Below are 26,457 nucleotides of genomic sequence, written 5' to 3'. Positions count from 1 at the left end.
TTAGTTTTATATACATAATTCACATGCACAGACATCATTTGTTTCTTAGGGAGAATAATATACAGATTGGTTTGTCCAAACCCAGCCACTTCTTGATAATCTATGCTCCCAAATAATTTGAACAATAAGCAGTGTGCATTGCTAAAAAGCACTTTCAAATGCCTTATAATGTAGAACTGGCCCCTGCTCGTATTTACAGAACACATGAGAATGTGAACTGGAGAAAAAGAGTAAGAACTGGAGCTCATATTATTCTGACTCCCCATCCAGTGTTACTTATGTAAAAGTAACCTATAACTCATAGCCATCCATAATTCAGAAGTTAAAAATATCAAGTGTGTTCATGTAAATCTATTTTTTTCCACTTACGATATGCACTGGAAATGGAAAGTTGGGTAGTGTTGGGAAGAAACTCAAAACATTCTTAGACTTTAAAAGTTGGGAAGAGGTAGCGGCTTCCCAGTTCTGGAGGGTGGAGCTGGGCTTTGCCACGGACCCTTGGGCCTGGAGACTGTGCAGCCAGCAGCTCCCAGCAAGGTCCAAGGTTGTGGGGTGGCCCAAGTGCTGGGCCCAGCAAAGTGGCCAGCGCCTAAAGCTGGCCATGGCTGGGCTGAGGGCTTTATTCACAGGAGCCATGATATGAGAACCCTGCTTCAGGAGCAAGAGAATCTCTGCATAGCCAACCTAAGTCTACAGCTTATCTCGGCAAGGTGGGTGGTAGGTTAGGTTCTAAAACATGTTCAAGATGCCAGCAGGCACACTGCTGAGGTCAGAGCATGGGATGCCAGATTGGAGGTTGGGTCTTGAGGTGGCCTGTACACAGCTAGGTAATCTGGACCATACAGTTCTAGACCATCAGTTCTCTTCTTCCAGAATATAAAACTGTTCATAGAGATTGTGCCTGAAGTCCTGGGTAAAAAGGTGATTTTGAGATTACAGGATTTATGGTGAAGCCCTTGAGGGAGACCTGCATTCCATGGCAAAGCCTGAGTCTAGGAAAGATCATTTCCAGAAGTTTAGAACTCAAGATAGCCCTTGAACCAGATTCTCCAGCGTGGCAGAGATATTGAGCCCAATTGGGTTTCTGGTGAAAATACAGCTCAGGAAATAGATATTCCAAATTGGCCCTGTGGCGCCAAGGGAATATCTGAATTCCAGGTATGGTCTTAAATTTGGACTCTTTCCATATATAACCACCCTACTGTGTTCATGGACATCATAGTAAAATTTTGATGCATGGCTGCACATGCATCAGCATGGTAGTATGGAAGGTAGCTCTAATGTGGAAGCCATGTTCCCACACCTCCTCTCCTCAGGTCATGCCACAGCTGCTGAACCACCTAACAGCAGACAGACTGGACGAGAGGTTGACTGGGGTATCCTGGCTATCTTCACCTGCACGGAGAACTGCAGCTGGAGCACTGGCTACACAGAATTGGTGTGGAAGCAGAATAGAGTAGACACACTTTGAAGATAGGAAGTCTTCTTACTACCTCCTAATTCCATCTCAAGGACTTTTATCTCTTTTTCCAGAGATGGATGCACAAAAATGCTGCCCGAGACAGGATCTGCCATATCTTTCTACATACTAATTCAACAAAACTACTCAACGAAAGACAATAAGTTTCCCTGTCCACAGAGGAGGGAGATCATTCATTCTAATGGACTATATGAACACCAAATAATGTCTCAATGACATCAGGATAATCACTATGGATGGTAATCATGATATGTTGTTGTTTTTTTTTTTAAGAATTAGTCATATATGTTCATTGAAATAAATCTGGAAAGAAAGATACACAAAGTAAACTGGTTTCAAATGGTAGGACCAAGTGCCATGGTTCCTTTTACTTATTTAGACATATTTTTCTATAATAAAAATGAGCTATATGCCTACTGAACTCAAACAACAACAAAAAAAGACTAATTGCTAAGCAAAGGCAGCTCCTGCTCATGACCATGGTAAAGAGTTTGTTAAAGCCATGTTCTATAAACCAAGAGATACCTCCACATCTCACAGGCCTGGAGGAACTGAGTGCATGGATAACTAGGGAGAGGGGATGGGTGAACAAGCTGGATGAATGTGGTCGAAATAGATCTCTAAAAACGCAAGTGGATAAGGGGTAAAAGAGAGTTATAGGTTGATTGCTGAATACTGTATAGATGTAGAAATATAACAAGTAACCCCCTCATATCATCATTGTGGGACCTGTCAAGCTCCATGATTCACAAACAAAGTAACAGTAATAATAATGGAGTCAGATGCCATGGGCTCACATGCATAATCCTAGCTATTCAGGAGTATGAAATTTGGAGGATCACAGTTTGAAGCCTGCCAGAAAAAAAAATTTGCTATAAAATAATTAGGGGGAAAAAAAAACAGCAGAGTTAGTACTGCCCAAAAATGAGGAGATGGAAGCCAGTGGAAAGAAGTTCTGTAACACTGGACACTTAAGGGAACCCCACCTGAAAAATGGCAATAAAGACAGTGTCTTTCTTTTGGGGTTAAAATACATATCAGTCAACAGAAAAAGTCTGAACTGTTCAAGTACTTCCTTTGGGTTACATAAGAAGCAAACTGAAATCCATTAGCAAGAAGCTGTTAATAATGGCCAGAGATGATGTTTAAATCCAGAAATCTCGGATTGTAAAGCCTGTGTTAAGGGTTTTGCAAAAATTACAGGTCCTGCCGTAATGATGAAGAATCAATTCATGGAATTAATCCATTCAACAATAACCTATATATCTATATATCGATATATCAATATATAAATAGATATATATGTAGGTACATATATAATAATAAAATAGGTGACTGCTTCAAGAAACTCTTTATATATGATTGATTATATATGATTAGATGTTGTATTTATATATGATTAGTCCCCGCCCCCTCCCTGACCTCTTCAGCTCAAGGCTATCACCCTACCCCTGGGCCTGCGTGTTGTCCCTAGGCTCTTCAGCTCACTTCCCTGGAGCTAAAGCCCCACTTCTATTTTCTAGTGGTTAATTGGAGATGAGTCTCACAAACTTTAGTGCCCCAGCTGGCTTATAAAAGGCTGGCTTATAGAATGCTCGATCCTCAGATTTCAGCCTCCTGAGTAGCTAGGATTAAAGGTGTGAGCCACCACGCCTGGAGTATGATCAGTTCTTAATGTAATCATTCCTCTTTTTACTCAAGATCATATAGTCAAAAGCAACTCCACAACTTATACTGGGGTTTTCTGTCTATGACTCACTCTTTTGTTCCCATTTTTACTAACATGTATTACCTGAAGAAAAAAAAGGGAAGGGGGGAGGGGCTTCACTGAGCTGTTTCCCTGCATTGAAGATTCACTCTTTCATCCAGCCTCAAACACTTACTATCCAGTAAAAACACAGAAAAGCACCCCCCTGGCTCTTGTCATGTAAGACCTTGGGAAGAAACCTCCAGTCAGATAAAATCTTACCCACTCCTCCCAATTCTAGCTGCAGGATTTCTGTCATCTTTCTATGGCCAGGTCTGCTCACACCTGGCTCAGTCTCTTACCTAGAACACTCTTAGTGCAGTCCATAGCCTGAGCCATCTCTAGCTGCTGCACTGACACTCTGGTACCCAGCACACTGCCCTCAGCAGGCAGCAAGCCTGGGGTCTCCCGAGGTAGCAGGCTAACCCTGAATGGACCTCCTTCTCCCAGACTCAAGCAATCCTCTACTTTAGCCTCTCCAGAACAGAGGACAAGCTACCATGCCTTGCTCATAGTTTCTTTTACTAAAATCATTTCATTTACCTTCAAGTGGCTGCACAAAGGAGGTGGTGTATAATATAACAGTTATGCATACAATGCATCTGACCAGTGTCCCCCATTTCCTGGTGTCCATTTTGTTGGACTTGGCCCTAGTCTTACTAAAAGATTATAATGTTTGAGCTCTCCATTGAATCCACCGCACTTCAGTTAATTCATTTGTAACATGTGCTTACTGCCCAACATGATCATTGTATATTTTATAGGCACATTCTAGCTACCACAAATGAAGGAAACAATGCAACTTTGTTTCTCTGGGACTGGCTTACTTCTCTTAATGTAATCTTACAAGTCTTTCCATTTCCTAACAAATGGTATGGTATCATTCTTTACCGGATGAATAAAATTCTTCTCTGTATATATCACATTTTCCCAGTGCATTAGCCCACTGAGGCGCCTTGGGGCTATCTATGCCTTGGCTATGGTGAATATTACTTCAATATACACAGCCATGCTGGTGGTTTCACTGCATCCTGATTTCCAGAGAGGTTGAACAAGCTTACATTGCCACCAACTGTATTAGAGTTCCTTTTAACTGCATCCCCATGAGCAACTGTTGTGGGGTGTTTGTTTGTTTGGGGGTTTTTTTATAGCTACCATTCTAACTGGGATGAGGTGGAACAGATAAGAGCCAGAATATACTTAAGAGCTCAAAAAAATTAAATCCTCAAAAACTGAACCTTCACAGAGACAACCCAATCAATAAATGGCTTAATGACTTAAAGACTTCTTAGAGGTAGTCAAAATAATAGCCAACAGAAGCTGGGTGTGATGGCTCACGCCTGTAATTGTAGCCACTCAGGAGGTTGAGATCTGAGGATCCAGGTTCAAAGCCAGCCCAAGCACATAAGGATCAGAGATTCTTATCTCCAATTAACCTCTAGAAAGTGGGAAGTGTGGCTTAGCTTAAAAGTAGGGTGGTAGCTTTGAACTAAAGAGCTCAGGGACAGCACCCAGGCTGTCCATGACCCACCAAAAAAAAAGAAAGAAAGAAATAGCCAACAGACACATGAAGAAATGCTCAACATCTCTGGCCATAAAGGAAATGTAAACCAAAACAACACTGAGATTCTACCTTGGTCAGTTTCTAAGACTTAAATAAAAGGATGGGGTGCTATTTCAGTGTCTTGGCAGGCACACACACAAAAAATTCATACAAGAGATAATGACTGAGTCACCAAACTAGAAAACCCTTCAGCAGACATCTTTAGAAAACAGAAAATACATACTACCACCTTGTGGGAAGCATAAACAAAACTCCAAATTCTAAGAAGAATAAGGGAATGAGATGGTGCCAGGTTCTCTCTGGCTGCTTTTAAAATCAGATCTTTTTAATTAACATAGCGTAGCACGTTAATTTTGCTTAAAGAGCAGCTCTGCTTTGTACTGCATTTTTCTTAATCTGAGCTGCAAAGAATAAAAGCAAGTTGTATAACAAAGCCCCCTACCAACCAGTATGGGAACGCTAGGAGCAGACGTTGTTGGGAACTAATTAAATCAATATATCTGGGACCTGCCAGTGCTTCTCAGGGATGGAGATTTGTCTCTTGCCCTCTTTTTCTTTTTCTTTGTGTTGTTTCAATTTCTAAGGACCCTTGATAATATCACACATTCACATACACTCTCATACATTCATACATACACACTTCCCAAGAGATAGCACTATGTGGCAGGGTCACCATGTGACATTTCAGACTCCTGCTCAATGACTAGACTTGGTAATAGGAGAAATTGGCTTTCAATAGCACAGGTGCCTCTGGAGCCAGTGGGGCAGTGGTTAGGCAGTCTCTCCGAATTTTTGTTGCTATTTTGGTCTCCGACAGACTCTTTCAACTGCTACAATATGCAATTAAAGCACAACTTCCAGCTGGACCAATGCAAAAACAATCTTGTCAACACCACCTCTCCTGACAATCATTTCCCACAATCTCCTTGATAGAAGAGTAGTGTCTAGGTAGGAAAGATCTTCCTTTCAAATATGAAATAAAAGATCGTTGCTTACAGGGAAGAGTTCCTAAGAATGTCAGCACATAACTGATAAAGTTGTTTGTATGAGGAAAAGTCTAAACAGCTTCCCTAATTCACTCTTTCTCCATTACACCATGAGAATGCATTTTTAAATGGTTCCCACCTTTAATCCTAGCTGTTCGGGTGGCTGAGATCTGAGGATTGTGGTTTGAAGTCAGCCCAGGTGGAAAAGTCCAAGAAAAAAGTCCAGTCCTTACCTCCAATTAATCAGCAAAAAGTGAGAAGTAGAGGTAGTCTCAAGTGGTACACCCCCCGAGCTCTGTGTCATTTCAGTCCTCTTTCTCTGTCCCCCTGATGGTTTGTGCGTGTGCGCGTGTGTGTGTGTGTGTGTGTGTGTGTGTGTGTGTGTGTGTGTATCCTGGGGCTTGAACTCAGGGCCTGGATGCTACCATCTTTTATGCTGGCTTTTTCTTGGTAGTTCATTGGAGAAGAGAGTCTTGTGGGGCCGGGAGTTTGGCCTAGTGGTAGTATGCTTGCCTACCATGCACAAAGACTGGGATTCGATCCCTTGGTACCATATACATAGAAAAGACTGGAAGTGGTACTGTGGTTCAAGTGGTAGAGATCTAGCTTTGAGAAAGCTCAAGGTCAGTGCTCCAGCCCTGAATTTAAGCCCCAGGACTGGCAAAACAAAACAAGAGTCATGTGAACTTTCCTACCTAGGATGGCTTTGAACTACAATCCTCAGATCTCAGTCTTCTTTCTGAGTAGCTAGGATTATAGGCCCAAGCTACTGGTGCTAGAAGCATCTGCCTTTATTTTGCTAGTTTATATTTGATTGTTATTGTACAGGTGATATACAGAGAAGGGTAATGAGTACAGTTCATTCTGAACCATGTCTCCTGTTCCCTTGCTCTCTCCCAGTTTTTCCCTCTCGTCCCCACCCATAAGAGGTGTAATTCATTTTTCACATGGTGTCTGGTGAGTACCACTGCTGCATTTGTTCATCCTTTGTTCTACCTTCAAACACTCAAGTCTACACTACAGGGAGGCATAGAACATCCTGAGTAGAATGTGTCTGCTTTGGGTGGCATGCACACAGCTCTGAGGGAGAGTCAGAACAGTGTGGGCAGCATAAGGAGGGACAGCCACCATGGCTCCTCTGGGACGTCAGTAAGTGACAGGGGACAGATGCCTTTCCCCTTCACAGGAAGCAGATAGTGACTCAACCAAGATGCCACAACAGCCTCAAAGCCAAAAGGACTGTAAGAGAGGAAGCCTGTGGGCCAAGCTACTGACTTGGGGGACCAACTTCTTGCTCTCTTACACAGAGAACCCCCTCCCCCCACCCCCTCCTCTGCCCCTCCCCTGGCACCCCTCCTCTGGGAAGCAGGTTCTAAATTACAAAAAGCTCTGGTAAGGGTGTATCTATGGGGAAGTACCCATCAATATTAAAACAATTCCAAAAAAATAAATGAAAAGTAAGTGACATGTCCAGAGGACCTGAGGTCTTACCTGCCACGGTTGGCTTCTTAAATTCACCAAGTAGAAGGTGTCTCCAATGAAGCAGTCTCCGTGTCCTGGGAGAAGAGACTTGTGGGAGAAGGGGTCCGGGTGACAGCACCACTCTTCCACCAGAGCCGCCCAGTTGGCACCAGGCAGCGGAAGCACCCTGAGCAGCCTTCTGCTTGGAAAGAGGGAAGATGTGTTTCCATCAGGCAAAACGGACCATTTTCTAAAGAAAATCTGATGTGGGAGATGGAAGGAGCTCTGACACTCCATCCCACCGTAAACTCAAAGCACAGACCCCATCACCCGTTCCTCATCACCCAAAGGTAAGTAATTCTGTCACATGATGGATGGTATGGTTCTTATCATTCTTTCAAGAGGCACATTTATGCATGCATGCTCAGGGAGTCAGGTCAGAGGACACATGCAGACTGTATCTTGATTGAGTTTATCTAGTTACACCATGACTATCAATATTCTATTATGACTACAATTGTCTACTTCATAGCTGTCTGGATCATTCCCTCATTGACAGGTATTTACAGATGGAGTCCTTTATTACCAATACTCCTGTGAGGAACAAAAAGTGAAGACAGAAAGTTTGTACGCAACTGATTACTGCTTGGGAAAAACCACCTTGTGTGAAATTCTAAGCACGGATGACGAGAATGTTTTTAAGCTCAACATCTATCTAGCAGACTTCTTTGCATAAACATTGTACCAATCTGTAATTCTTCTACTTACCCTTAATTAAATCCTACCATTTTTCCATCTACACACAAGTAATACATAAAAATATCCCCAATTAGCCACTCTTACCTTAGTAGTGAGGTTGAAGTGGTACTTTATTTACTGACCATTATTTTTCTGTGAATTTTGACCAATCATTAGTTTCCAGTGAGGTATTACTATATCTGTATTAATCTATAAAAATTTATGCCGTATTACATTATCTATCCTACCATCGTTTCTGATAAATACTTTTCAGTATTACTGCTTTCTAATTTGATTTAGGTCTCTTTTTGAGGGGGAAGAAGTACCAGGTTTTATACCTAGGCTCTTGGGCCAGCCTGGCTTGCTCACTTAGCTAGCTGGTGCTCTATCATTTGAGCCATACCTCCATTTGACCCATTATTTTGGAGATGAAGTTCTGAGAACTTTTCTGCCTGGGATGGCTTCAAATTGTGATTGTCAGATCTCAACTCTCTCAGTAGCTAAAAGTGCAGGCATGAACCGCCAATGTTTGGCTGGTTATGGTGTTTTAAACTTCAGATTGCCTAACACTTTCTTCTGCCATTTTTTTTTTCTAGGACTCTATTTTATGAGCTCACCATGTCACAGGTCCCTCGTCTACATCACTCACCACTGGGGACAGGAGTCTTGATCCCCAGCCAGTGAAATCTACTGCTTCTCCTACTTCGGAAACATTAGTAGATCCATGTTTGAAGTCTCAGGTTAAAATGTGATTGTATCGCTTCATAGTAAATGTGATTTTCTATCTCTCTTTTTAACAATTCCTCCATGTTAACCAATTCTCCATGGTTCACTGACTGTGACTCTCACAAAAAGTTCCTTAACAAAGAGGGAACCAACTTAATTTATAAGATAGCACAGAGAAGAACAAGTAAGGCTGGGTTGAGTGCACTACACAGACCAGGAAAAGCTGCCCCCTGGGTATCTGCCAGGTGGCCTGGCCCACAAGACACTCCTAACAAGTGGCACTTTCTTCACATTCCCTCATGTCTGCTATGAAACAGGCATTATGATGGCCTGAGATATGAACCTTACAGTCCATCCCAATGTTCAGAGTTTAGTAGGAAATATAGAGATACAAGCAAATAACAAAACCATATATAAGAAAATGCCCATAATAAACCTGGTGCCGGTGGCTCATGCCTGCAATCCCAGCTACTCAGGAAGCTGAGATCTGAGGATCTCAGTTCAAAGACAGCCTAGGCAGACAAAGCCAAAAGACTCTTATCTCCAATTAACCAGCAAGAAGCCAGAAGTGGAGGTGTGGTTCATGTGGCAGAGTGCCAGCTTGAAGCAGAATACATCAAGGGAGAGTGTAAGGCCTTAAGTTTAAGCCCCAGTATTGGTGCACGCAAGCATGTGTGTGCATGAGTGTGTGCACACACACACAAATGAGCATGAGCAAGTGCACACACACACACACACACTGCTCATAGAAGTGAGATTCTAAACTCAGGAGGTACAGGGGTTAAACACACATAACAGCATGAGCCCCTTTCCGCCCATACTCTGGCATAAAACCCAAGACCTGCATTTTATTTTCAGGGACTTAGGATACCACAAACTCTTACAGAATCTACTTCTCTAAATTTTTGTGCAAGGTCATACACACAAGTTGTGAGGGCATGAGGTTAGATAAGAACATCAGAAGAAAAAAAAAAAAGGAATTCCCCAAGCAACAGGAAGGTTTCAGGGCATTCCAGAAGAAAAACTATGCAGGCTCAGTGTTTATCTTACACTCAGTTCCTACTGAGTGACAGGCCTCCTTAAATATTCTAAGGACCACTGTGTATGTGTTCACTCCCTGCCCCCTCCATCCCCGCCCCAGGCCTGGAATGAAGGGTTAACCATGTTTTCCTTGTGCTGCTTGGGAATCTAACCTTTGCTTTGCTTTCACTGCCAAACTCTGTTACCCTAGAAACCAGGTAAGATTGTGGGCATCGAATATATTGCTAGGCAACATGGCTTACAGTAAAAAATGAACCCTGATTGGTAAATTGAATGTGGCCAAGAAAGAACTATGAATGAGCTGTAAACATCTGAGGAGGAAGACAGGCTTTCAGCTCCCTACAATGGAGTCTTTGTGGGAAATCCCAGAAACACTGCGGGGAATCATTAGGAACCACAGTGCAGAGGCCAGGAGAGGCTGCTTCAGAAGCCTCTGTGTTTACACCTGGAGCTGCATTACATGGAAAAACGTGCATCCACAGGCCAGTGTGCAGCTGCCAGCTCCAGCAGAGCCCCTACAAAAGGCGCTGTAGAAGCCATGTTGCCAACAGGGTGGCAAGACGTGAGGCTCTCGTGTCCCAGAGTGTGCATGCACCGATGGACTCATCCATTCCACGAGCACCAGTGCCCCCTGCCTGAAATCCCAGCTACTCACGAGGCTGAGACTTGAGGATTGAAGTTCAAAGCCAGCCCAGGCAGGAAAGTCCATGAGACTCCTACTCCAGCAAAAAGGCAGAAGAGGAGCTGTGGTTTACATTGTAGAGCACCAGCCTTTAGCAAACAAGCTCAGATATAGCACCTGTGCCCTGAGTTTAAACTTCAGAACCAACACCAAAAAAACCAAACCAAACCAAAACAACAACAACAAAAGCCTCCTCTAGTCCACCATGCACTACACACACACACACACACACACACTTTGATAAATTTAATGCTCACAAGTCCGTGATATTAAGAATTACCACTTCCCAGCTGCACAGGCTCAGCAGTGCTAAGTAATCTGCACAAGGTCACAGAATCAGAGGTGACCAGTGATGTCAAGCCAAATTCCAGTCTCCCTGCTACAAGACTAACTCTTCCCTCTGGAATCCGGATCTTTCCTTGGCAGCTCAGAGGAGCAGGGGAGGAGATGGCAGGGATGGTGGCAGGGGGTAAGTGTAAAGTACCTGGTGGGTTGGGAGGGGACAGTGTGAACTACCAACAGGTAGAAAGGCTTTTAAGCAGGGCAGTGACCCGTCAGATTTAACTGGTTACCAATAAAAGAAGGTAAGTTTAGCAAAAGAATCTAAAGGGTCTAAACTGACTCCTAGATCTTCCCCAGCATTGAGATTCTGTCTCCTGACGTTTTGCATGCAGAAACAATAAACAAGTCTTCAATAGAGTGCAATCAAGACAGCAGTGCTGAAATCCCACATGCAATCAAAGAAACAAAGGTGCTTTTATAGATACTTCACGAACCCAGGGCACATTAACACAAAATATGATATTTCAAACTCGACTGGTGGTACAATGAACAAAAGCCATAATACCTCCTTCACCATCTATGTAGGATCATCAGGAGAGCCAGAAAGAGCCTACTTCTCACATCACACAAACAGAAAAGGAGTTGTATAGCAGAAAAAAATTCTGAGGTTTGGAAAAAACACACAAACCTTTAAGAACAAAAGATAAGTTTTAATCACATTGCCACTGAAAGTCTATCTACCTAAAACCTTTGATAGGATCCACTTTTCATGGGAACTTTCAAAATAAAATGGATGCCATTTTTTTTTTCAAGGTAGCTTAGATAAAAACCTGTTAGAGCTCAGAGGGAATAGAATGATTGCTAAATTTTTCTCTCAATCTAAGAGTCTATGATAAACAGCAGGGGTTGATAGTAAACTTTGATAGTGATTTTTTTAATGCACATTGAGACTAAACTTCTGAGAAATAACTTAAAATATACAACCTTGCCAGGTGCCAGTGGCTCACACCTGTAATCCAAGCTACTAAGGAGGCTGAGATCTGAGGATCACATCTCCAGGCAAGCCAGGGCACAAAAGTCCTGAGAGACTCTTATTTCCAATTAACCACTAGAAAACAGGAAGTGGTGCTGTCGCTCAAGTAATAGAGTGCTAGCCTTGAGGTGAAGAGCTCAGGGAGAATGCCTAGGCAGTTCAAGCCCCATGACTGACCAAAAAAAGTGTGTGTGTGTGTGTGTGTGTGTGTGTGTGTGTGTGTGTGTACATACATACACATAACCTTAAAAATGCAAGACTGACGTCTTAGGTGATAACTTAGACATATGCATAAGAAAATGTTCCTGGACTTCCTTATTAAAAAATAAAGGGCTATTCGGTGGCTCACACCTGTAATCCTAGCTACTCTGGAGGGTGAGATGTGAGGATTGAGGTTCAAAGACAGCCTAGGACAAAAGACCAGGAGATGCTTATCTCCAATTAATCACTAGAAAACAGGAAATGGGGTTGTGGCTCTAGGATAGGGCGGTAGCCTTGAGCTGAAGAGCTCAGGAACAATGACCAGGCCCAGAGGTCAAGCTCCATGACCCACAAAATAAATAAATAATTAAAAAAATAAAGGGCTGTTGTATCTGGCAGACTCCACATGTTCAGATGCTAAGTACTAGAGGTGGTCAAGGAGGCCTACAGGGTTAAATTATCCTCTACACATTAATCCAGTGCTTCCCATGACAAGAATCTTTTACTACAAAAACAAAAAAGCTTTTAGCTTTGGACTAATAAAACAAAAGCAAAAACAAAACAAAAAATATCTTGACTCTCAGAATCCCAAAGTACAACTTCTGGAGGTCCCTAGATCAGAGATGTTTCCTGCTCCGAGGTTTTTATCTAATCTAGCTTCACCATTTTACTGGTAAGGAACAGACCAAAAGTGCCATTCCAAGAGAAAGAACAGCAAGTAAGTAGATGAACAACACTACTGAGGAATGTCCCATCTCCAGTCCTCCTACTTCTATAGAAAGGACATCATTAGTTGGGGGGGAGGGGGCGGGGAAGGTGTAGTATTAGTATCCGAACACAAAACCTCACAATTACTTATGTGCTTGTGGCTCCCGCCTATAAGCCTAGCTACTCAGAAGATGGAGATCTGAAGATGGTTTCAAAATCAGCCTGGGCCTGAGACCATTATCTCAATAAATAGTCAAAAAGCTAGAAGCAGTGCTCATGATTGGCAAAGAGGTGCTCCACCGCTGTGTGCCTAGTGGATATTTTAAAGATAGGATTTCACTGCCTGCCTGGTACACACACACCTGAGCTACTACCACCCACTTACGAGCTCCCGGCATCCCTAGGATCAAGATCCCTTCTGTGGAGCTCCCGGTGTCCCTAGGATCAAGATTCCCCTCTGTGAAGATAGAATCTCATAGACCAGGCACTGGCCTGGCACCATGATTCTATCTGTCTATCTCTATTTCCCAAGTAGCTGGGATTTCAGGTGCCAGCCACCAGCACCTGGCCAATCAGTGGATTTTGATAACAAGCACAAGCTCGTTTGGCCTGGCTTCTTATTTAAGAGAAGCAGCTCAGGTCTCCATTAATGGAGAGCTGTGAAGCAGGGCTGGTCTCGTGGGCTGCTGAGGAGCCCGCAGGCTCTCATGGAAGGAGTGCTTATGGGAATGAGGATGTCCTTTTTAAAAAAAATCTCAGAGAAAGAGGATTCATTTCTCTGACGTGCACAGTCTATGTGAATCACATCCCTGGGCCATAAATGTGGAAACCCTAAATGACTTAATTTCCTAGTTTATTAAGAAACAACTGGAGGCCAGGAGTATGGCCTTGTGGTAGAGTGCTCGCCTAGCATGCACAAGGCCCTCAGTTCAATTCCTCAGTACCACATACTCAGAAAAGGCCAGAAGTATTACTGTGGCTCAAGTAGTAGAGTGCTAGTCTTGAGAAAGCTCAAGGACAGTGCTCAGGCCCTGAGTTAAAGCCCCGGGAATGGGGGGTGAGAGGAGAAACTGGAAAAGATGGGGCAGGTACAGTAGAGACCCTAAGTCTGCCTCCAAGCCCAAAAACTCTCCATGGTCAGTCAGGATGGTGAATGCCATGCTTGGGGGGAGAAGGCTCCACATCCTTCCAGTCCTCAACTCCTCACACTGAGGGCTCCTGGATCAATGAGCACTAGAGGCGAGGTCCCACTGCTGCTGAAACTCAATGAGGGACCAACTTCGCTGCAGACAGCAGTAGAAAACACTGGGATGCTCAGAACGTCTGGTATTGTATAAGGAGGGAGCGTTCTAGCAACTTCCAGAGAATGAAAACAGCCTGTCGTAGACTAAGAAAGACCTCTCGGCCCTGTCAGGTGGCAAGGGCCTGTCCCCCAGCAGCCACGCCAACACGTGGGACGACCACGCCAACACGTGGGACGACTCTCCTGTGCCAACTCCAGTCCCCACCTGTACCACTGAAGAAAACACAGAAGATGCCGGGCACGGGACCTCATGTCCTCTTCCTGGGGATGCTACCAAGTGTAGGAAGCAGGCAAGAAAGAAGTCAAGACAAACATGCCCAAGTTTACTCCACCCAGGCCAGTAGAAATTTATTGCCCACCCCTTTCACCAGGCACTGTGCCTGGGGCAGTGATCAGAATGACAAGGACCACAGGCGCAGACTCCCACAGAAGGACCTAACCACTTAGCTGTCTTACACCTCCCCCAACTCTCGGCTAAGGGCTATTTTTTTTTTTTTTGGTGCCAGTCCTGGGGCTTGAACTCAGGGCCTGGCCTTGACTCTGAGATTCTGAGGGTTTGCACAGAGGAGCAGGGCCTTCTGGAACATTCTGGCGGGATGGGGTCCAGAAGGCCCAGCAGGTAGGCAGCTGGCCCTGCGTCCCAGGCTGGGGATGGGAGAATCAGCTCCTAAGTGAAGAAGTGAAGTAGCCACAGCCCCAGGACTAGTATGGGGCAGCCTAGTGGAGTCAGAGGCAGAGAAAGAGAGCTAGCACGTGGGGAAGAAACACCGGCACTCCCGACTGCTAGAGGCCCAGCTCCTGGGGTCAGACCCTAGCACAGCCAGCCAATCACATTAACAAGGTTTTCATCTGTCTCTTCAGCTTAGGATGACTGATGAGACACTGGGAATCCAGGGGGAGGAGGGTGACAAGAGGAGAGAGGATAAAAAGACAATAACGTGAAACTCAAAGCCAACTTGGGAATGCAGAGAAGAGCAAAGGACAGGACCCTAACACAGGAGAGAGGTTATCTGTGATGGGTGTGTTTGCCTTTAATGATCAGGAGAAACAGGAAATGGATTTTATCAAAGCAGGTGTTTTGGAAATGGCTGGTTAAACAAAGTTCACATAACACGGAAGCCGCCCTTGCTCATCAGATCAGCCCAGATGCTCCCCAAACCGTCCTCCTCCCTCATCACCATTCTCACTGCAGGTGAGCAGTGCCTGGTTCTGTTCAAAGCCATCATTTCAAGGACAGCTACCCTGGGAACGACTTGAAGAACTGCAACAGAAAAACCAAAGGCCACCACCAGACGTGGAACTAATCAGAGTGACGAGGACCCCTTACCTGTCCCTTATCACGACATCACCACAGGACTGGCAATAAAAGGTGTAATGTTCCTGGGCTTGTGGGCTTTGATTAAACACTGAAATCAGTTCTAGAAGAAATCAATAAAATAGCAAGTCTTAGACAACTGGAACAAATGAATTAACGTACTTACCAAGCTCAGGAGGCACATTAGGTTACCATCAGTACACACCAGTTACCATTGCCCCAGAAGTACGTGGTTAACTAGGATATGTGATGACTCGATCAGAAACAAGCATTATGAGGAAGCTTTCAGAAACAACAGATTTTGCCAAGTATTTCTGAGCACAATGCTTTTTTGCCTTCATAAGAACCAGCATGAAAGAGAGACTTCTAAAGTTTAAGTTAAATCTGATTTCAACAAAGTCTGTGTCAACTCTGGCACACTGGTGGTTCATGCAAACCAGAGGGATGGTGAGTGAAGGTGGGGGTCCCTGGGAGAAAATTCTCTGAAAACAGGACAGCATGTAGAAGAGTGAAACTCAGCATCAGGTACATCTGTGCTTCCACCGTTACGGGAAACAGCATGGCATTCTGTGCCACATGGCATTTGTCACTTCTATTTCATTTAAACTTTCATTTCTAAAACATTAAACCACTCAAGTATTTGTCCCTTTTTTTTAAAGTTGGAGAAATGAGAGCTGTAGCCATTAGAAGAAGCAAGCAGTCTTGATTAAGTTTGTGTTAATCTGTGTGAATTTTATGAATTACAACTCCCCCCCCCCCCCCCCACACACACACAAGTACTGGGAAGTTTAAGGTTTGGCAATAATTAAAAATACCATGGCCTAATCTGTCAGGGTCCATAGAAATCCCTAGTGCATTAAGGTGAAATAAACTGTATTATACTTTAACTATGGGCAGATAAGGAGACAACCTAGCTAAGGAACCCACAATTTTCTTTCCAGAGCCAATAAACAAAATTTCCAGTGTAACACTGCCCTCTGCTGGACACTGGGCCAGCTTGAAAAGCAGACCCTTTGCAGGACTGCGAATGGGCAAACAGGTGCCTCTGCTTGGCACACTGATGCTGAAAGGGGGTTCTCACAATTCCAAAGTCACCTGCTGAAAAAAAACAGCCACCTAAATCTCCACAGTGCTAAAACTTCCAGCTCAGGTTGGACAACATAGTTTGACTTATGCTCAGGTCAGAGCGATCTACTTGACGATGATTCACGCACAGAATATTGATTTCCCACATCTCAGGCAGAAGGTTCTAAAGCAATTAAGTGCCCTGGAACCAGCTTTGCATACACCATCCCACACCACAGCACAGGCCTCTGAGAACCCGCCTTCCATACATTCTAATAAATTGGAGAAACAGGAGGCCAAGGAGCACAAATAAGCATATCCACTCTTGTCCTGCAGCTAAGACTTAAACAGCATATGCTGATTTAAATTGTGGAAAGAACTTCCAATTTTTCATTTTGTATGTGAATAATAACTTAGTACTACGTGGTCAGTACTCTCAATTCCTCCCCACCTAAGATCCCATTGTGCACCCTAGGCCTTCAATCAACATAGTCTCCTGTAGGGTGACCACTGACACAGGAGGAAGCCAAGACATGCTGGAGCTGCAGCCTCAGAGCAAAATTGCTCTGTGTGCTACTCCTCCTCCTCCTCCTCCTCGCCAAGTCCACCTCCATTCCTAGTGCTCACCCTGTGCCACTAGAGACCCACCCCTTGTGAAAAGACCACTGCACCATACACGCTAATGAGCCAGAAACCCAGAACCTCAGTAAGAATTACAGACACAGGGGGAAATTCATCTTCTCTCTCCTTTCATGAGCCAGGAAACCAGGCAGCAGCACAGTCCTCACAAATCAACGGATGGAGACCTGAAGACTGAGGTTCAAAGCCAGTCTAGGCAGACCAGTCCACAGGGCTCTGATCTCCAGTTAGCCAGCCAAAAGCTGCAAGTGGACATCTAGTTCAAGTAATAGAGTGCCAGCCTTGAATGGAAAAAGCCAAGCAAGAGGGCACCAAGTTCGAGCCCCAGGACCAGCATGGGTACACATGCATTCACACACACACACACACACACACACACACACACAGAAAATAAGCCAGGGGACTCTCTCAACATCAGGTGGCTCCTCAGGACAGTCCTTCTCCCCACCTCCAGGCTCAAAGCAGCTCAAGGGAAAGATTCACTCCAGAGGTAATGAGTCTGAGGCAGAGTAAAAACTATGCATGCTTCCCTCTGCCAACATCAGTCGTTCACAGACTATCCTCAACGCCACAGTCACTCTTATTCAGTAAATAAGCCCGAGATCTTATAGGAAGAAACGTTTGCACTACTCCGCTGAATGTGTATGTAGTCCCAACACTGAAGTTATAATCCTCTAGTGACAATCACATCCATACCTCTGTCCTTAGGACCTTCCATGCACGATTCTCTACATCTGGAACAGTCTATGCACAAGAGACATTTCCACCATTGTGTCCAATGGTCAGAGGTCACTATGAGAGAGGCCTTTCCTGACTTTCCATCTCTTACTCAAGCCTACATCGCTGCCTACACCACTCTCTGGTTCTGCCTAACCTCAGTAATTTCCTAAGCATGCCCTCCACTATACTTGTTCCGATCACAGCCCACCCCTTAGAAGGCAAGCTCCAAGAAAGTGTGTTTCCTTCCACATCGGTACCCTGTACATAATACGAGCTAAAGTGTTGTCTGAATGAGTGGATCTCCAGGAATGCTTGAAAACCAGTCAGTTCTCCCACCACCACCACCTGACTTCATCTCCTCTGTGGGCCAGGAAATCTTACCACTAAAGAAACAAAAAGCCAGGTGCAGCTGGTTCACATAGGAGGCTGAGATTTGAGGGCCACACTTTGAATCTAGCCAAGGCAGGAAAGTCTGTGAGGGTCTAACTATGAGGCGGGGAACCAGAATGGAGGTGTGGCCCAAGTGGTAGAATGCCAGCCTCGAGTAAAAAGCCAAATGAGAGTTTGAGGCCTTGAGTTCAAACCCTAATAGCAATCCAAAGTGTGTGTGGGAATTGGGGTGGGGGTGGGGTAATGGGATGGAAAGAAGAAGGAAAGAAGCAGGAAGAAAAGGAAAATCAAAGGAAAGAAGAAAGGAAGGGATGGAAGGAAGGAGGGAGGGAGAGGTCCCAAATGGCACAGGGGAAATCTCTGTACCTGTAAGTGTGATGAACCTAAAAATGTTCTAAAATTTAAAGTCTACTTAAAAGACAAACAAACACTAAAAAGCAAGCAAGCCTCGGCAGGGCTGACTGAGGTTCTGAACCCTCCCAAGCCACTGCTGAGCAGTCTTTTCCCCTAGGCAAAGCAGAACTTGAAGGGAAATCACAGCCAACTGGTCAAGTAAGTCCCGAGGAGCTGGGTTACTCACGAGAGCAGGGTTCAGCGCAGACCTGCAAGCGCAGGTGCAGTCCATCTCCAGGCACATACTGGAGCCCACCGCAGGTGGAAGGGGCCAGCCTGACCTCTGCTGGCAGCTGGATGTTGGTGCAGCCCTCAGGACTTCTCACCTGCAGCGAGGACTGCCTTACACACACTTCTAAGGGCAGGTCTCCTCCTTTGGGTTCTCTGGTAATAGAAAAGTAAAATTGAAATAAATTCCTTGTCTATGATGAAAGAAACACAAACCAACAAGGATCTCAGCTGCTCTTCCACAAAGGCTCTAACATTAGGGTCCTCAAACCAGCATTAAAACCACAAGCTGAACGCTTGTGCCTAGAACATCAGCTAGCTACTCAGAAACCTGAGATATGAGTATGAGATCATGGTTCAAAGCCAGCCCAGACAAGAAAGTCTGTAAGATACTTATCGCCAATTAATCAGCAAAAAGCTGGATGTGGAGCTGAGGCTCAAGTGTGAAAGAGAGCCAAGTGGGAATGAAAAGGCTCAGGAACAGTGCCCAGGTTCTGGCACTGGCACAAGAAATACAAAGTTTCCAGATATTAAGTTATTACTTTCTCTCTGTGAAAGAGCTGTCACAAGAAAAATACACAAAATTTAGTCTTGGGTCCACAAAAACGGTTAAAATTGCTCCTACCAAGGAGGAAAAAAAATACCTCTTTCCCTCATAGTTTGTGTAGTCACTAGCAGGATCAGAGTGTGCAGATCTCTCCTTGGAATGAAAGAAGCAAGGAGGTCCAGTGAGAAGTCTGTGGTCTCTCCTGTGCTCCCTGCACACAGGTGTGTTAGGGACTATTGACCTTTCATGTCTGCACACACAGGTGTGTTAGGGATGGTTCCCATTCCCCTCCACAGACATGCTAGTGACCTAGTGATGGCCCACAACCACACACATACAGGTACACAGGTGTTAGTGACCGTTCACATCTGCACACACAGGTGTTCGCAACTATCCACATCTGCACACACAATGTGTTCACATTCCCACGCACAGGTGCGCTAGTCACTTAGTGATGTCCACACCCGCAGTGTGTTAGTGACTGTCCACATCTGCACACAGAAATGTGAAGTGGCCGTCCACATCTGCATACACACAGATGAGTCCCCGTGCACGCCTGCACACGGGGTGTGAGTCCCCGCGCACGTCCACGCACGGGGTGTGATCCCCTCGGCGCACGTCCACACACAGGGTGTGAGTCGCCGCGCACGTCCATTCCCGGGGTGTGACCCCCCCTCCGCGCACGTCCACTCCCGGGGTGTGACCCCCCTCCCCGTACGTCCACACACGGGGTGTGAACCACCCTCCGCACACGCCCCCACACGCGCATGGCAGGAGAGGAGGGAAGGGGATGCGGCGATTTTCCGCGGGAGCCCAGGCCCACAGCGCACCGTGCACCGCCGACGGTCACTTGCACGCGTGTCCCGAGCTCCCGTTCCGGCTTGCACGGCTCCACCAGAGCCCCAGCTCCCGTGGTTTCGGGGGCGAAGGGGCGGGAGGGTCCCACGGACACTCGCCCGGCCGCGAGCCTCAGATCGCAGCCTCCGGAGCCGCGAAGGTGGCCGGTGAGGGACCGACACCGGCGTGGGCCGGGAGAGGTCTGGGAGGAGAACTGGAGGTGCCACGGCTGCCCCGCGCCCCGCCCCGCGCCCCGCGCCGCTCACCCCGCCACCAGGAGCGCGCTTTGCAGGCGCCGGCGAACCTCCAGGAACGCACGCGTCTCCGCCGCCATCGCCTCTACCCGCCAGGCGACACTGGCGCCAGGGCGGGGACGCTGGGCGGGGCGGAGACGCGGGGCCGGACGTGGGGCAGGCGGAGCCCTGCGGCAGGCGGGCCGGGGGATCGGCGGCGGGTGGGAGCGGCCCTGGGGAGTGGCGGGACTCGGGATGGGAAGGGTCGGGGCCCGACGCGAGGCGGGACCGAGTTGCGAGGGGCGTGGCCAAGCGCGGAGGCGGAGCCTCGCGTCGATGGGGGCGTGGCCCTACAGCAGGCGGGACGAGACTGGGCGGCGGATGAGGGCGGAGCTTGGGGCGGGGCGAACCGGCAGCGGAAGGGGCGGAGGCATGGGGCGGTGCGGCACCTGGCGGTGGGCGGGGACAGGGCTGGAAGCTGAGGGACAGGACACTAGTCGCGAGGGGCGTGGCCAAGAGCAGAGGCGGGGTCTTGAGCTAGATATGGGCGAGGCCTTAGGCAGGGCGTGGCCTGAGAACGGGACAGGGCACGGCGGTGGGCGGGGCTGGAGAGGGGGCGGGACCTTGAGTCGGGAGGGGTGTGGTGGCCAAGAGCGGAGGCGGGATGGGGGCGGGGCCCGATGGCGGGGCGGGGCCGGAACCGCCGGGCCAGAAGCGGCTTGTGCGATTCCAGGACTGGCGCGTGCGGCCAGCGCCCTCTGCCGGGCGGCTAGCGTCCACCCTGACCCTGAGGGAGCGGGGGCGGGGCCCGAAGCCAGGCTGGTGAGTTGACCAGGACCGAAACAGCTGCCAAACATGGCTGAAGAACCACTTATGGGGAAGCTCCAGGCGAACCTGTAAAAATAAAAAACGAGAATATCTCCAGGTGCGCGTCTCCAATGTTTTACAGAAGTAAAAGTAACTCAGAGAAATCCTAATTTCATGAGTACTGGAAAAAATGTTGAAACCAAGGGATCTGGTGGATCACGAGTACTTCCGGCGAAGTACAAAATTATAGGACCTCAGTAACAGTCTAGGACTTCTCGAAAAATAAAAGGCTGTTTAAAACAAGCAGTGAAGGTTCATAAAAAAAGCCATCGAAGTTCCAGTTTGTCGTCTCAAGATCGTAATTACCATATACCAAATATAACTTGGAAGCATTGTGGAACGAATCTTTAATGTATCTAATACTATGTTGTCCAAGGAGCGGTTTGGAGGTTCTTGCTTTTCAATTTCCTTTATGTTGGTCTGGGGCTTAAAAATCAGGGTGGGGACGTTATTTAGCTTTTCTGCTCAAGGGTAGCGCTCCACCACCTCTCGGCCTTATGGCTCAAGAGGTCCACTTACGGCTTTTTGCTGGTTACGGAGAGCTGGGGACCACGCCGCGAGGGGGCGGGCCCGCCTGGGGGCGGGGCCTGCGGCTGGCAGGGGCGGGGCCGGCCCCCGAGGGACGGGCGAGGGTCGGGGGCGGGGTCCCGGAGCCAGGCCGCCGACGTCCACGCCGGCGTGCGCGCGCGGTGCACGCTGGGAGCTGTCACTAGGCCCCGCGGTCCGGGCCTCCGTTTCGCTTCCCGGTTGCCAGGAGAGCGGCGCCGGCGGGAGCCGCCGAACCCGCGACTGGTGACCGCTTCGGTCCTCCGCGAGCCCGCGACAGGTGGCCGCCTCCGTCTTTCCGCGAGCCCGCGACAGGTGACCGCGTCCGTCCTCCCCTCCCCGCGCGTCCGTGCCTGCGAGGCCGCGAGCCGGTCCGGTCCCAGCCGGGGCCCGCCCGGCCCTGTACGGCCCTTCCGGCTGTGGAGGCGTCAGGTGTCGCCGCCGGCTTCGGGGTCGGGAGCTGCGCGGGGAAGCCAGGCGCGGAGGCGGGGGCCGCGCTGCCCCGGGCCGGGGTAGCGGGAAGCCGAGCCGGGCCCTCTGCGGGGCGGGCGCGCCCAGCCCACTCCAGGTCGTGGAAATCGGGGCTGCGGGCCGGCGGGGGCCTGCGGGAAGGCGGGGCCCTGCTCCTGATCCTTCCGGCTCTGCCCGGGGGCCGCCCCAGCCCGGGGTCCGCGTTCCCGCTCCCCGCCGGTCCTCGCCGAGCCCGCGCGGGCGGGAGGCCCGCCCGGGGTGTGGGTGCGAGTGTGAGGGTGGAGTGGTCGTAGTGCTACCCTGAAGTTATCCTAAAGTTCCAAGGAATTGGAGAAACTTCTTGCTTGATTAGGGACTTCGACGTCCTAGGACTAGGCAGGACAATCAAAAGATGACAGAAAAGACAAGCCCAGAAACGTGGAGAGCCTGAGAAAGAATCATCTGTTTCCTTGTTGGCTTTTGTTTCTGTGGACATTTGTTTTGTTTGTAATTGTTATGGGGCTTTTAGAGAAAACACGTGTAGACATGTTGAAATAACCTCACCTGATAACGCAGTGATTTGAGTACTGAGCACCAGTTGGGAGTAAATCACAGCCCTGAGTGGGTTAGAGGTCTTGTGTCAATGATTACTTCCAGCTGAACTTCATTTCACAGAATGGCTATGCAATCCCAATCTCCAGTTGGACTTCATTATTGGGGTTTTAGTTTTTAACAAAGCATTAAAAACCCCGAAGTTAATTTGCACCAGTTAAGCACGCCAGGAGTTAATGCACATTGAAGGTAAACCAGGAAATGGACTTTGTGAACTCGGTGTTAAATACATTTTGTTATCAATTTAATGTTTGATGCTGGAGGTCCTGTCCTGTAGAAGATAGGGAAGCAGTGTGGCCTGAGGAGTGACTGTGTGCTCTCGAAACCTAGGCATTGAGGTGTGCTCTTGGCTTTTGTTTTTTGTTTAGCAATGCTTGTGATGGACTCCAGGTCCTGGCCCGTGTCCCCTGTGCATTCTATCCACTGACCTACCCCTTCAGCCCGGGGCAAACTTCTTTTGTTTTCTTGTAAGGGAATCTGAAGACTGGAGTTTTCCAAGTTATTTCCCCTGAACACCATACAAAAGCATTTTGCTAGGTTTCCCCTAAAGAATGCTTAATAACCTCCCAGTTACTGGGGAGACTGAGATCTGAGGATCAAAGTTTAAAGCCAACCTGGAAGAAAAGTCTGTTGTACTCTTACCTTCCTTTAGCCAACAAAAGACAAAGTGGAGCTGTGGCTCAAGTGGTAGAGCACCACAGTTAGGAAACCACACTGGGGCCTTGAGTTTAAGCCCCAGTAACTACACACAAAAAAAGTTTTAATATCCCATGACTTGAGAGCTGGAAGCACACAGGATTAAGTGCAACTTTTGACATAAGCATTTTTCTTACAAAGACAGGAGTCCTCAAAAGTTAAGACTGTGCTTACACACACATATCTATATCTCTATATAGTAAGCTTCTGAAGTAGGTTCCATAGCATTTTCCAAGTTTACCTAGCCAGAGAGCCTGTTTTCTTATAGCTAACTTATTTGCATCTCTTGGAATAAAATTTGAAAATTGCTATACTTGAGCCCAGTCCATTTTAAACTCAAATTCCATTTGTTAGAACATCAAACAAAAGAATTACTGTTCCTAGCCAGGCGCAATGGCTCACGTCTGTAATCCTAGCTACTCAGGAGGCTGAGATCTGAGGATCGAGATTCAAAGCCACCTCAGGAATGAAAGAACTTGAGACTCTTATCTCCAGTTAGTCACTAAAAAGCGGGAAGTGGGGTTGTGACTCAAAGGGTAGGGCAGTATCCTTAAGCTGAAGAGCTCAGAGCCAACTCCCAGGCCCAGAGTTCACGCCCCATGATTCACCCCACCCCAAAAAAATTACTGTTTCTTAGTGACACATCAGTATTAGGGATATACACATCTCCTGTGAGTCTTTACTGTCCACTTACAATAGGATAGCTTCCTAGTCTCATGATGCTTTTTTTGAAGTAGAATTAATTCATACTTTGAGTTTATAGTCCTCATTGATTTTATTCAGCATGGTATTTTAAAAGTCCAGAAAGTGAAGACTTTTTGATAATGACATTACTTTTGTGATGACGATTACCCCTTCTAGTTATGAGTTCTTTAAACTATGTGCTATCTGAAATGTACCCAATATTTCATAAGCATATAATGTTAACTAGGTCATCAAAAGTAGTTAAGAGTTCAAGTACATTCTGAGACAGTTATTTCTAAAGTGCAAACAACAGTATCTAAGTGTTGAATGCAATTTGTCACTGTGATAAAATATTTGGCATTACTGGGGCTGGGAGTTTGGCCTAGTGGTAGAGTGCTTGCCTAGTATGCACTAAGACTTGGGAGATTCCTAGTTACCATATACAGAAAAACCTGGAAGTGGTATTGTAGTTCAAGTGATAGAGCCTTGAGAAAACCCAAGAACAGTGCTCAGGCCTTGAGTTCAGTCCCCAGGACTGGCAAAAACAAAACATTTGGCATTACTAAAGAGGAGGAAGAGAGGGTTCAAGGTGTCCCTCCATATTCCTTGGCTGTGTTGTCTCAGAACTCAGTGTGGTAAGGCAGAATAGCCTGGCAGCAGAAGGCTGTGGTAGACAGGAGGCTGAGACAGACAGACACTGAGGACAAGATACAAGCCCTAGAGCTCCCCAGGAATCCACTTCCTTCAATTCTGCCCCACCCACGAAGGCTCCCCCCACCATCTGAAGACCACACCTTCAGATGTGGGAGCCCTTTGGGATGCTTCCTACCCATACCACATCAGCTGGCACAGGTATACTGCAGAACCCTTTAAAATAGCTTAATTCCCGTGTCTTTCTGCTTTATATTTTTTGCTGGTTACTAGGGTTTGAACTCAGGTCCTCAAGCTTGTTCATCCTGCAGTCTACCACTTGAGTTGTACCTTAAGCCTAGTTTTTTGCTGGTTATTTTAGAGATGGAATCTGGAGGACTTTTCTACTAGAGCTAGTTTTGAACCTTGATCCTCCAGACCCCAACATCCTGAGTAGCTAGAAATACAGGCTCACGCCACCAGCTCCTAGTTTGGTTTTATTTATTTTATTTTTGTGTTTAAGGAGAAGTGATTTCCCTTTGCTTATCTTGGTAGTACTGAGCTTTGAACTCAGGGTTCCAAACTTGCTAGGCAGGCTTTCCACCACTTTGAGCCCTTTTGCTCTGATATTTTTGAGAAAGGATCTTGATTTTGACCCATATCTGCTGGATCCTCCAGACTGTGATTTTCCTATTTATATTCCCTAGCTTTTCCTGTTGAGATGGGATCTCACTAACTTTTTGCCCATATTATCCACTAACCACAACTTTCCTAATCTCTGAAAAGCTAGGGTTACAGATGTGAGCCACCAGCACCTGGCTCCCCTTTTCTGTTCATTCTTCCTCTTACCCAAGCTGAGTCTGAAGTTTCAATAGCCTTTCTTTTTGTAGGTCAATGATAGTATTACATTGATTAAGGAAAAATTTTCATACAGTATGCACCTATTTTGCAGTATGTTTCAGTGGTCTTTAACAAAATCAATATGGGGTTATGCTGTCACTCACCTCTCAGAATTCTTTCTACATGCCAGTTCAAATTCTGCCTTGTCTGTGAGTCCAGTTCTGATCACCTCATTTTAATTTCTCCTTTCTGACCTTCCTGTGTGTTAAGATCCTCTGCACTCTGATGGCTAAGCCATAGCAAACACTTATTGATCAGATGGATTGATGTCTTTTTTCTGAAACTTACATCATCAGCAAAATTTTGGCCTTACCTGCATATTTCCCATATATCATTTCTTTACATCAGTGTGATTATTAAACTTTTAAAGAAAATAAATATGTTAAAACATGGTAACCCTTGCCATAAACAAAAGGTAGACATGTAGATCAAAACAAGAAAAACAGCTGGTGCGGTGGTTCACGCCTGTCATCCTGGCTACTCAGGAGGCTGAGATCCTAGGATCTCAGTTCAAAGCCAGCCTGGGTACTAAAGACCATGAGAGTCTTATCTCCAATTAACCACTAGAAATCCCATAGTGGCACTGTGGCTCAAGGGTAGGGCAGTAGCCTTGAAATGAAGAGCTCAAGGACAGCACCCAGACCCTGAGTCCAAGCCCCAAAGCCAACCAAAAAACAGGAAAATAAAACAACATTCTTGGTTTCTAACTACACATAGTTCTATAAAGAGAACTGGATGCCCTCTGCTTAAAAG

At 46.7% G+C, this 26,457-nt stretch overlaps 2 protein-coding genes and 1 pseudogene across 5 annotated transcripts in view; 2 read left to right on the top strand and 1 right to left on the bottom strand.

Moving 5' to 3' along the window:
• The window catches only part of Ube3d (ubiquitin protein ligase E3D), a 101,320-nt gene extending 80,680 nt beyond the window's left edge, over positions 1–20,640 (bottom strand). Inside the window, exons 1-4 of the mRNA XM_090337724.1 lie at positions 20,353–20,640; positions 18,662–18,858; positions 15,280–15,370; positions 7,269–7,437 (exon numbers count right to left, since the gene is read on the bottom strand). Coding sequence (XP_090193850.1) covers positions 7,269–7,437; positions 15,280–15,370; positions 18,662–18,858; positions 20,353–20,420 — 525 coding nt within the window. The 5' untranslated portion in view covers positions 20,421–20,640. The remainder of the gene's footprint in view (positions 1–7,268; positions 7,438–15,279; positions 15,371–18,661; positions 18,859–20,352) is intronic.
• On the top strand, positions 159–1,471 carry LOC150060027 (uS5 assembly chaperone PDCD2-like; annotated as a pseudogene).
• Positions 20,641–21,916: 1,276 nt separating the features above from the next.
• Dop1a (DOP1 leucine zipper like protein A) overlaps positions 21,917–26,457 on the top strand; it is a 71,451-nt gene continuing 66,910 nt past the window's right edge. For all 4 annotated transcript variants that reach the window (XM_090338510.1, XM_090338511.1, XM_090338509.1 and 1 more), the window contains exon 1: positions 21,917–22,047. The gene's annotated coding sequence lies outside the window, so the exon portion shown is untranslated. The remainder of the gene's footprint in view (positions 22,048–26,457) is intronic.

This window comes from Megascapheus bottae, chromosome 8 (genome assembly GCF_031878675.1).
Source record: "Megascapheus bottae isolate mThoBot1 chromosome 8, mThoBot2.hap1, whole genome shotgun sequence".
In the NCBI taxonomy this organism is placed as follows: domain Eukaryota; kingdom Metazoa; phylum Chordata; class Mammalia; order Rodentia; family Geomyidae; genus Megascapheus; species Megascapheus bottae.
The sequence above is the reverse complement of the archived record's forward strand: the minus strand, read 5'-3'. Positions and strand labels throughout refer to the sequence as shown.